At 32.9% G+C, this 12,762-nt stretch overlaps 1 protein-coding gene across 5 annotated transcripts in view; it reads left to right on the forward strand.

Moving 5' to 3' along the window:
• The window catches only part of LOC139518715 (N-alpha-acetyltransferase 35, NatC auxiliary subunit-like), a 129,436-nt gene extending 119,525 nt beyond the window's left edge, over window positions 1-9,911 (forward strand). For all 5 annotated transcript variants that reach the window (XM_071310199.1, XM_071310195.1, XM_071310194.1 and 2 more), the window contains exons 17-19: window positions 1,951-2,073; window positions 7,188-7,268; window positions 9,790-9,911. In XM_071310199.1, the coding sequence (XP_071166300.1) occupies window positions 1,951-2,073; window positions 7,188-7,268; window positions 9,790-9,849 (264 nt within the window). In that variant the 3' untranslated portion in view covers window positions 9,850-9,911. The remainder of the gene's footprint in view (window positions 1-1,950; window positions 2,074-7,187; window positions 7,269-9,789) is intronic.
• The last annotated feature ends 2,851 nt before the right edge of the window (window positions 9,912-12,762 follow it).

The following is a 12,762-nucleotide window of genomic DNA, read 5'->3' on the forward strand; positions in this document are numbered from 1 at the left end:
TGCAATAAATATCTAAACGATTACATTTTCACAATTTTCTAAAACTGCTATATTTTGAGGCCAAAAAGGGGTCTTACTGAACCTACTCCTTTAAATTGAGATCAGTTTTGGAATAAGAGAAAGGGGGATGTGAAAAAAAAATTGGGGGGGGGGGGTTAAATTTTTCTCATTTCAGATTTCATAAATAAAAAAAAAATGTCTTCAAACATTTATTTGAGAGGATTAATATTCAACAGCATAGTGTATTGCTCAAAGGCAAAACAAAAATTTCAAGTTCATTAGACCACATTCATTTTGTGTCAGAAACCTATGCTGTGTCAACTATTTAATCACAATCCAAATTTGGAGCTGAATCCAGCTTGAATGTTGTGTCCATACTTGCCCCAACCGTTCAGGGTTCAACCTCTGCAGTTGTATAAAGCTGCACCCTGCGGACCATCTGGTTCTGTGTCTACACTTTTGTTTATTATAATCAGTATAAAGTATTTTTCTGTGTCCATACTTGTGTTCCTTATAATCAGTATAAAGTATTTGTGTCCACAATTGCATTCATTATAATCAGTATAGGGTATTTTTCTGTGTCCACACTTGTGTTCATTATAATCAGTATAGGGTATTTTTCTGTGTCCACACTTGTGTTCATTATAATCAGTATAGAGTATTTTTTTGTGTCCACACTTGTTATCATTATAATCAATATATGGTATGTTTATGTGCTTACACCTGAAAAAAAATCTAAAATCAAGTGAACATGGTCAAAATTGTCAACAGTTGCACTGACTCCTTTTTAAAGTTATTGGCCTTCAAGTATGTTTTTTTTTGCTATTTTAAAACAAACTAAAATAGATACATGATCATACATGTATTGAGAAACAGTAAAAAAAATCCCTGAAAAAAAACATTAATTATACAAGAAAAAGTTTCATCAAAGTTTTCTCTACTTCAATTGAAAGGAATGTTTTAATACTTGTTCTGAAGCTTGATAATGTTAAGTTGTTTTGAGTAATCAACATTTTACATCTGCCATTCATCCACTTTCTGTTAGAAATTTAAAACACTCATTTGTACAAGGAAAATTAATTTTCTTGGCATCAATGAAAGGGAATAATTGTGCTCCCCTTCCTTAAAGATATTATTACCTCAATCATTTGCATGCAGTGAGTCAGTTCCCGACCCAGTATTGGTCTTTGTATACTTATACAGACAATCATTGTCATGTAGGACTCAGACTGGTCGTTTTGGGCCCACTTATAGCTTGCTGTTCTGTGTGAGCCAAGGCTCCATGTTGAAGACCCTACTTTGACCTATAATGGTTTACTTTTACAATTTGTGACTTGGATGGAGAGTTATTAGATTGGTAGTCATATCATATCTTCTTATATCTATCGTATGTTTCTAGTTTACTAATTTTTTTTGTATATTTTTAGGAGATGTCAGACATCGGCCGGTACGACTCAGACTTTTCTGTTTCTAGTATATTTTTTTGTTTGTATATTTTTAGGAGATGTCAGACATCGGCTGGTACGACGCAGACTCGTCTGTTTCTAGTTTATTATTTTTGTTTGTATATTTTTAGGAGATGTCAGACATCGGCCGGTACGACTCAGACTCGTCTGTTTCTAGTTTATTATTTTTGTTTGTATATTTTTAGGAGATGTCAGACATCGGCCGGTACGACTCAGACTTTTCTGTTTCTAGTATATTTTTTTGTTTGTATATTTTTAGGAGATGTCAGACATCGGCCGTTACGACGCAGACTTTTCTGTTTCTAGTTTATTATTTTTGTTTGTATATTTTTAGGAGATGTCAGACATCGGCCGGTACGATGCAGACTCGTCTGTTTCTAGTTTATTATTTTTGTTTGTATATTTTTAGGAGATGTCAGACATCGGCAGGTATGACGCAGACTTGTCTGTTTCTAGTTTATTATTTTTGTTTGTATATTTTTAGGAGATGTCAGACATCGGCAGGTATGACTCAGACTCGTCTGTGACAAGTTTATACAGTGCTTCCTGTAACTGTTTCTTCAAAGCAAAATCCTTATTTGAAAGTCTTTCAAATCCATCAGAAGAGGTATATATCTTATAACTATTTTTCACAATAAGTTATCTATCAAAATAAACATTGAATCAAAGAAATTTTGGACTCTCATCTTTTGACCCAAGAGATTTTTTTATAACAATAACATTCTCCAGAATAAAACAGTTAAATCTTAAAGGGGCACTAGCTACGAGATTTATGAAAAATCTAAATTATGAATTTTTGGAAAGATTGGAACTTGCTTCAATTCTTTCCGATGGCACTGGCCTCCACACAGAAAGTGGAGAGATTAGCTACTAAATCAGTAATATAATCTAAACACACTGACATATAGTTCCCGATTGTCTTTATGTCTGTGTACACATGCACAAATGAACTTTAAAGAAATTGGTTACATCTATGTTTGGAACATTTTTTTCAAAAATAATAGTCATTACATTTTTCCAATTACTGGCTAGTTTTGTCTTTTTAGTTAAGCGTATTGATACATTAACAATATGATTGACAGCTGTCATGATCAAGGTACAAGTAACATTAAGGGTGGGACAATAATTGGAATTAATGCCTATCATAATGACAAAATGACATAACTTGAGTGACCACTCGATGCACATACTTTGACCAGTACAGATATAATTTGATCTATAAATGTCAGTCTCTGTCTTTATGTTTAATTAATATAAGGGATATTCAATATAAATGTATGTTGGAGGGAAGGAAGGAAAGTGAATGTATGTTGGAGGGAAGGGAGGAAAGTGAATGTATGTTGGAGGGAAGGAAGGAAAGTGAATGTATGTTGGAGGGAAGGAAGGAAAGTGAATGTATGTTGGAGGGAAGGGAGGAAAGTAAATGTATGTTGGAGGGAAGGAAGGAAAGTAAATGTATGTTGGAGGGAAGGGAGGAAAGTGAATGTATGTTGGAGGGAAGGGAGGAAAGTAAATGTATGTTGGAGGGAAGGAAGGAAAGTAAAATTAATGTGGATTCATTTATTTTCATGGATACCAATTTTCTTGGTTAAAGGAAAACTTGTATGTTCTTGGATATATAATTTTGTGGCTTTGCCAAGGTCAGTATACAAGCCTATAGAAAATTTGTCATTCATTGAATATTTAAGTTCTTGGTTTGTCTTTACCCACAAAATCCATGAAAATTGGTATCCAACAAATAATAATGAATCCACAGTATTGAATGTTGGTCATGGGTCTTTTTTCAGTATGTATACGTCTATTACCATTATAAAAAATTATCTAAAAAAATGGTTCTTCGTTATAGGAATATTTTGCAAGTCCCTTCCAACCCTCCCACATACATTAATATTATAATGGGAATTTCTTTATTAAAATTATATACAGATGATATATTTAAGCCTTTATCTTAATATAATTTTTGATAAACACTGCATTAAACAAAAGATCTGTAAATCTTGATTAAAAGATGATTAAGTAAGGATTGATACAAAATGTATTTTTTTGAGAAAAGACCAAAATGAAAACATGTATGAGTAAACAATTCAAATGGTGTCTGTTTTTCTTGCAAATTTAGTGACCCACTGACATACCTCTATAAAGGTATTTTATTCACTTAGAAATTGCTATCTTTCTAAAAATCTGCAGTAATAAAACTTATCAATATGCAATAGTGCTAGTGAATAATTCGACCTAATTGAATTCGTATTTATGTGAACTTCAATTTAAACCCTAAGTTAGAGATGGATAACCCATGAATGGTGTGTGTTAGATATAAGGTATTTAATGTCAACATTGAAAGTCAAACAAAGGTAAAAAAAATTCTTATGCATGTAAAAACAATGATAAACATAAACTATTAAGCTATAAAATTAAAATAAACCAACATAGAAAAATCCATGAGCAATTGCATGAGTTCCTATCTATTTATATCTATTTTTATGTTTATATTGCTTATATGACCATCAGAGGTCTTCTGAGGTCAACTGGATAGCTAAATAGATGGTGTCTAGACTGCAATACACATGAAACGAAGCTACATATTATCAAGCCCATGCCATGTAAATTGTTTATTTTAGACTTTTTAGCTCACCTGGCTCCTCTGAAACTACTGGGCCAAATGAATTCAAACTTAGCCACAATCATTATTGGGGTATCTAGTTTAAAAAATGTGTGGCTTGACCCGGCCAATCAACCAAGAAGGCCATCATGGCTAAAAATAGAACATAGGGGTAAAATGCAATTTTTGGCTTATAACTCAAAAACCAAAGCATTTAGAGCAAATCTGACATGGACTAAAGTTGTTTATCAGGTCAACATCTATCTGCCCTGAAATTTTCAGATGAATCGGACATTCCGTTGTTGGGTTGCTGCCCCTGAATTGGTAACTTAAGGAAAATTTTGCTGTTTTTGGTTAATACCTTGAATATTATTATAGATAGAGATAAACTGTAAACTTCAATAATGTTCAGCAAAGTAAGATTTACAAATAAGTCAACATGACCAAAATGGTCAGTTGACCCCTTTAGGAGTTATTGCCCTTTATAGTCAATTTTTAACAATTTTCATAAAATTTGTAAATTTTTACTAACATTTTCCACTGAAACTACTGGGCCAAGTTCAATATAGATAGAAATAATTGTTAGCAGCAAAAATGTTCAGTAGAGTAAGATGTACAAACACATCACCATCACCAAAACACAATTTTGTCATGAATCCATCTGTGTCCTTTGTTTAATATTCACATAGACCAAGGTGAGCGACATCCTCTAGTTATAATTTGGATAAATGTTTTACATTGTTATAAACCAAATATGAGAATTCGAGTCAAATCTGTGAACATGAATTTGACAGCTAGTGTCTCTAAGTGATTTTTTTATATGAATATATTGTACTATCTGAGTCTTTTGAAGGTTATAGTTATTTAGACAATTATACCATATTTCCTGATTTTATTTTTAGTAAAATTATCATTTTTTTCAAATGCTCTTACAAAGGAATTAAGCTGAAACTGAGAAGAAAGTCCTCAAATATAAAAAGGAAGATGTGGTATGATTGCCAATGAGACAACTCTCCACAAGACATCAAATGACACAGAAATTAACAGCTATAACAGACACCTGTATGGCCTTAAACCATGAACAAATTCTATACTGCATAATGTGAGGGTACCCAAATTGCACCTAAAGTGACAGTTTTTTTACCCACGTTTATGCTTCAGACAGAAGTTTTCATTATGTGTTTATTTTGTTGATGTATTATTATTTACTATATGGTTTCACCAATTTAATTTTAAATCCATATTGAATCATAGAAAAATTGGTCTGAACTGACCTCCAAACCATCAATGATTCTGTAATAAGGAGTACCCAAATTGCATCCATGCTTAAATTTGCATTGTCAAAAGTCGAATAACAGAGATTTTGTTTAATTTCTTCAAATATTTTGAACAATTGGATATTAGTCCATGCTTTCTCTTCATTTTTAAGAAATGGATACTTGTCACATATTGTATTAATTTTGCTAATTTTATAAAGATGATGTTTCCATTCATGTTGCTTTTTCATCTGTTGACAAATGCTGTGAATATTTTGTGTATATCTAAATATTTTTACCTATGTTGAAAGATGTGCATAGTATCAAATCATAAAAAGACAAATTGTTTAGTTTCTAGGAAGATTTCCGCAGTTTTTTTTTGCTAAATAGGTGCAAGTTGGGTACCGTTAAGTTAGTCAGCTATTAAAGGCCTCGAAATCAAAAATGTAAGACAACTCAAACATAAAACTAACGGCTTAATTAATTGAAAAACAAATATGTAACGCAGCAACAAACGACAACCACTGAATTACAGGCTTCTGACTTGGGACAGGCACATTCATACAGAATATGGCTGGTTAAACATGTTAGCAGGATCCCAATCTTCCCCCCTAACCTGGGGCAGTGGTGTAACAGTACAACATAAGAACGAACTATAAAAATCAGTTGAAAAAGGCTGACTTTATGATATAGTTCACCATAGTATTAAACTAATGCGGACAACTCTCCTCCAGTTAAAAAAATGACTTAAAAGTTAACAACTACAGACCTTAAACAATTAGAAAAACTCACAGGGCTTAGCTAAGCCAGAAAAAGCCCAAAATGACCAGCATAAAACAAGTCAAACAAGACAGCTAATGGTCTTACCTGAAATGACCAGCATAAAACAAGTCAAACAAGACAACAAATGGTCTGACCTGAAATGACCAGCATAAAACAAGTCAAACAAGACAACTAATGGTCTGACCTGAAATGACCAGCATAAAACAAGTCAAACAAGACAACTAATGATCTGACCTGAAATGACCAGCATAAATCAAGTCAAACAAGACAACTCATGGTCTGACCTGAAATGACCAGCATAAAACAAGTCAAACAAGACAACTCATGGTCTGACCTGAAATGACCAGCATAAAACAAGTCAAACAAGACACTTAATGGTCTGACCTGAAATGACCAGCATAAAACAAGTCAAACAAGACACTTAAAATGGTCTGACCTGAAATGACCAGCATAAAACAAGTCAAACAAGACAACTAATGGTCTGACCTGAAATGACCAGCATAAAACAAGTCAAACAAGACAACTAATGATCTGACCTGAAATGACCAGCATAAATCAAGTCAAACAAGACAACTCATGGTCTGACCTGAAATGACCAGCATAAATCAAGTCAAACAAGACAACTCATGGTCTGACCTGAAATGACCAGCATAAAACAAGTCAAACAAGACACTTAATGGTCTGACCTGAAATGACCAGCATAAAACAAGTCAAACAAGACACTTAATGGTCTGACCTGAAATGACCAGCATAAAACAAGTCAAACAAGACACTTAATGGTCTGACCTGAAATGACCAGCATAAAACAAGTCAAACAAGACACTTAATGGTCTGACCTGAAATGACCAGCATAAAACAAGTCAAACAAGACACTTAATGGTCTGATTTATGTACTAAACAATAAACAAACAAATAAATATGATGTAAAGCAACAACTGAATATTACTGATAACGTAAATGCTAATAGTAATATTAAAATCAGCACCAACAACATCTACAATAGAAGAGTGAGGCAGCTTGAGATTTTTTGCCTGAAGAAAGAGGTCACTTGATAATAATTTTTTGATAATATTTTTTTTTCAGATACAGATTCTAACAAAGATTTCCAAAACCAATTATGTAGTAATGAAATTATTAATGGGAGGTCACAAAAAAGATTCCAAGGTAACTATATTTAGTGTATGGAATAGAACTATGTTTAGTGTATGGAATAGAACTATATTTAGTGTATGGAATAGAACTATATTTAGTGTATGGAATAGAACTATATTTAGTGTATGGAATAGAACTATATTTAGTGTATGGAATAGAACTATATTTAGTGTATGGAATAGAACTATATTTAGTGTAAGGAATAGAACTATTTTTAGTGTATGGAATAGAATCAATCTATAATTAATAGTCAATAATCAATAGGTAATAGTTAATTGTCAATAGTAAAATTGAGAATGGAAATGGGGAATGTGTCAAAGAGACAACAACCTGACCATAAAACAGACAACAGCAGAAGATCACCAATAGGTCTTCAATGCAGTGAGTGTATATGCTTATTGACTAGGTATGAGTGGACTAGTACGTTTATTGTCCCCTGGGGTGCAACTATTGGGCATAGCCAAGGGTAATAGTTGTATCCAAGGGGACAATAAACTTACTATTTTAGGAGTATCCAGTCAGTAAGTGTTTTATTATATCGAAAAAGACAACAGACAATAAATGGCGGAGATAAATCAACTATCATAATATAAAAAGTGGAAACCCAACCTACTGTCATAAATATTCATAATTCTCATGTTATTTTTATACGACCGCAAAAATAAAAAAAAATTTGGTCGTATATTGGTATCACGTCGTCAGCGTCTTCTGTGTCGTAGTCATCAGCGCCATCCAAAGACGAATGGTTTCCGGAAAATAACTTTAGTATAAGTATATATAGAAATCTATAAAATTTTAACACAATGTTTGTAACCACAAAAAGAAGGTTGGGATTGATTTTTGGGGTTATGGTCTCAACGGTTTAGAAATTAAGGGGCCCAAAACAAGCATTTATCTAGTTTCAGGACAATAAATAGTGTATAAATTTTTTAATTGCTCTGATATTGTACCACAATGTTAATACCATTAAGTAGAAGGTTGCGATATATTTTAAGGGTTATGGGGCAAACAGTCTAGGAATTAAGGGCCAAAAACAAGCATTTTTAGCTCACCTGAGCTTTTCCATCACTTTGCGTCCGGCGTCTGGCGTCGTCCGTCACCGTTAACTTTTACAAAAATCTTCTCCTCTGAAACTACTGGGCCAAATTTAACCAAACTTGGCCACAATCATCATTGGGGTATCTTGTTTAAAAAATGTGTGGCTTGACCCGACCAACCAACCAAGATGGCCGCCATGGCTAAAAATAGAACATAGGGGTAAAATGCAGTTTTTGGCTTATAACTCAAAAACCAAAGCATTTAGATCAAATCTGACACAGGGGTAAAATTGTTTATCAGGTCAAGATCTATCTGCCTTGAAATTTTTAGACAAATCGGACAACCCGTTGTTGGGTTGATGCCCCTGAATTAGTAATTTTAAGGAAATTTTTTTGCTTATTATCTTGAATATTATTATAGATAGAGATAAACTGTAAACAGCAATAATGTTCAGCAAAGTAAGATTTACAAATAAATCAACATGACGGAAATGGTCAATTGACCCTTAAGGAGTTATTGTCCTTTATAGTCAATTTTTGACAATTTTCATAAAATTTGTAAATTTCTCATTTTCTTTGTAAAACATTTCTTGTTTCAGATTTTAGAAATTAAAAAGAATTTTTTTTCAAATGCTTTTGTTGTTGAGGGGATTGGTATTCATCAGCACAAAAGCAAAACAAAAATTTTAAGTTCATAAGACCATATTCATTCTGTGTCAGAAACCTTTGCTGTGTCAACTATTTAATCACAATCCAAATTCAGAGCTGTATCAAGCTTGAATTTTGTGTCCATACTTGCCCCAACTGTTCAGGGTTCAACCTCTGCGGTCGTATAAAGCTGTGCCCTGTGGAGCATCTGGTTAAAAATCCTCCAATCCCGCAGTTGTATTGGAGATAAAATGACGCTTGTAGTCAAATAGTTGGAAACTTTTGAACGGTTAAATAGTTCAACGCTTGCAAATTGAAAAATAGTCAAAATATTGTGTACTTATTATATATAGAAAATGATAACTGAAGTATAATAATAAATAATGTCATTTAAAGAATGTCCCAGGTTAGGGAAGGGTTGGTATCCCACAGGTTTAACGCCACCAATATTCTGCCTGTCCCAAGTCAGGAGCCTGTAATTCATTGGTTGTCCTTTGTTGATGTGTTACATATTTATTTTTCGTTCATTTTTAACCGGATTTTCAAAGGAAGTATGGAATATTGATTTGAAAATATCTGTAACATAATTAGAGTGACAGATTTATTTGAGTTATAATGTTGTGTACATACTTGCTCAACTGTTCAGGGTTTGACCTCTGCAGGAAAATTTACTGTCTCTCTGACAGCCTCTTGTTTGTAGCTGACTATAATTATTGGTTTTACTCATTGTTAAAGACCTTATGGTGACATACAGTGGTAAATTGCTGTGTCATTTGTTTTCATGTGGAAAGTTGTCTCGTTGGCTATCACACCGCATCTTCTTTTTTATATTTGTATTTTATTTGTAGATTGCACCAGAGTTTGACTACAGCCTGCACAAAGCTTTCCCAGTATTGAAGATTTTATAGTGGACATTTTGATTTAGTGTGAATCTAGGTGTTTTTTTAAGATTAAAGAATATTGATTTTCATTTAGTTATACCTTATGCATAAATTGACTTATTTACTTTTCCTAAGTAAAATCTTAATTCAAAAATAAGTTAAGAAAATTACTGTGATCTTTTGGTAAGGAATGCAGCCAAACTTTCTCGTACTGATTTCATTTTCTATCTCTTCAAAGGATTTGGTTCAAATAAAATAGTGCTGTGAAGAGTTCATTATTTAGAACTATCCAGTCAATGTCAGGCAATTTATTGATAATACTTTATACTGTGATATTTAATTTACACTACGATGTATATTTGAATTACCATATTGTCAAGAAAGCATTTTTAGTCCCCTACATACGAAGTTGAAGGGGACTTTAGGTAAGCACTCCTTCCGTCTGTCTCTCGGTCCTTCAGTCAGTTTTCCACACTTTTTGTCTTTGTTCTTGAAGATATTGATTGATAATTGGTATATAGTTTTATCATGCCAAGGTATATATCAACTTCAAATTTTGTTCTGGTCTGATGTCATAATTTTGATTTTTTAACCCTGTATGCCAATATTGCCCATGTGAAATTTTAAAATTGCTTGTATATACATTGAACGACAAATATATGTGACGTCAGACATGGGAATCAATGAATGTAAAATTGAGAATGGAAATGGGGAATGTGCCAAAGAGAAAACAACCCGACCATAGAGCAGACAACAGCAGAAGGTCACCAACATGTCTTTGTAGATAGATGTTTTTATGTTCTGTTAAATTGTTTAAAATTGTTACATAATGATGACTGATGTACCCATATTTTGACTATTTTATTTATTATGCCTGTTTAGTTCATGCATCATTGTAAATATAACAGAATTTAATAAGACTGTTATCAAAAGGAGAGGTTTAGTGCTATAAAACCAGGTTTAATCCACCATTTTCTACATTTGAAAATGCCTGTACCAAGTCAGGAATATGACAGTTCTTGTCCATTCGTTTTTGATGTGTTTTGTTGTTTGATTTTGCCATGTGATTATGGACTTTCCGATTGGATTTTCCTCTGAGTTCAGTATTTTTGTGATTTTACTTTTTAGTCTAGAGTTATGGTCAATAATTTTAGCGTACAATGTTACACCCTATTTCTGTACAAAGGGAGATAACTCATTTTTTCAAAAAATTTTGATAGACAATCTTTGGTAATAGAAAAATATTATGGCAGGTTTGTTTGTTTGTTATTTTTTATAACCTTATTTTCTGAATGCTATATATATAGAAAAAAATATGAAGTGAAATTCTTTAATTGGACAGTAATCTATTTTTAATACGACTGCAAAAACATTTTTGGGATCGTATAATGGTATGATGTCGTCCCCTTCTGCGTCATCCGAAGACACATTTAGTTGGATCTCTATGAAATTTAATTAGATGGTTCAATAGCAAAAAGGACAGGTTGTGATTGATTTTGGGGATGATGGTTTTAAACCGTTTAGGAATTAGGGAAAAGGGGCACTAAACAAGCAGTTTTCTACCTTTAGGATAATACTTGTGTATAAGTATTTCAATTGCTCTGAAAATATACCACAATGTTTAATACCACAAGTAGAAGGTTTGGATCCATTTTTGGGGTTATGGTGCTAACAGTTTAGGAATTAAGGGCCAAAAAGGACAAAAACAAGCATTTTTATACCACCACAAAATTTGAAAATTTGTTGGTCGTATATTGGTATGACGTTGGCGTCGTCGTTGTCTTCGTCGTCATCGTCTGAAGACATTTGGTTTTCACACTATAACCTTAGTATAAGTAAATAGAAATCTATGAAATTTATACACAAGGTTTATTACCATTACAGGAAGGTTGTGATTGATTTTGGGAGTTTTGGTCCCAACAGTTCAGGAGTTAGGAGCCAAAAAAAGGTCCCAAATAAGCATTTTTCTTGGTTTTTGTACAATAACTTTAGTATAAGTAAATAAAAATCCATGAAATTTAAACACAAGGTTTATGACCACAAAAGGAAGGTTGGGATTGATTTTGGGAGTTTTGGTCCCAACAGTTTAGGAATTAGGGTCTAAAAGGGTCCAAAATTAAACTTTGATTGATTTCATCAAAAAATGGATTATTGGGGTTCTTTGATATGCCAAATTTAACCGTGTGTTTAGATTCTTAATTTTTGGTCCTGTTTTCAAATTGGTCTACATTAAGGTCTAAAGGGTCTAAAATTGAACATTATTTGATTTCAGGAAAAATTGAATTCTTGGGGGTTCTATAATATGCTGAATCTAACCATGTATTTAGATTTTGGATATTGAACTATAATAGGTAAATGTCCAATTTAAATTTTTTAAGTTTAAGTTCTTAGACCACATTCATTCTGTGTCAGAAACATATGTTGTGTCAACTATTTAATCACAATCCAAATTCAGAGCTGTATCAAGCCAAAATGTTGTGTCCATACTTGCCCCAACTGTTCAGGGTGTTAAAGAGTATGGATCCCTCTGAAATTGCACTACACGTATCCATACTACAAAGGAAAGGCTTGGATTGAGTGTGGGGTAATTGCTCAAAGATTATTTTTTTTGGGGGTGGGGGGTACCAATTTTTGAAAAATTTCAAGAATCTTTAATTGCACAGTATTGCACAATAGATTTGTAAGATCTTGACAATTATTTTGTGTCAGAAACCTATACTATGTAAAAAATTTGATCACAATCCAAATTCAGACGGTACCAAGCTTGAATATTGTGTCCAAATTTGCCCCAGCTGTTCAGGGTTCAACCTCTGCAGTCGTATCAGGCTGCGCTTAGCAAAGCAATTTATTATTTAAGGAATGACTAATATTTTTTTTGTCTATGAAGACATAACATAAAAATGTGGTGCACACTAAATAATCCGTGTAGTTGGTTATTTT

The sequence above is a fragment of the Mytilus edulis genome, chromosome 4, assembly GCF_963676685.1.
Source record: "Mytilus edulis chromosome 4, xbMytEdul2.2, whole genome shotgun sequence".
Taxonomy (NCBI): Eukaryota; Metazoa; Mollusca; class Bivalvia; order Mytilida; family Mytilidae; genus Mytilus; species Mytilus edulis.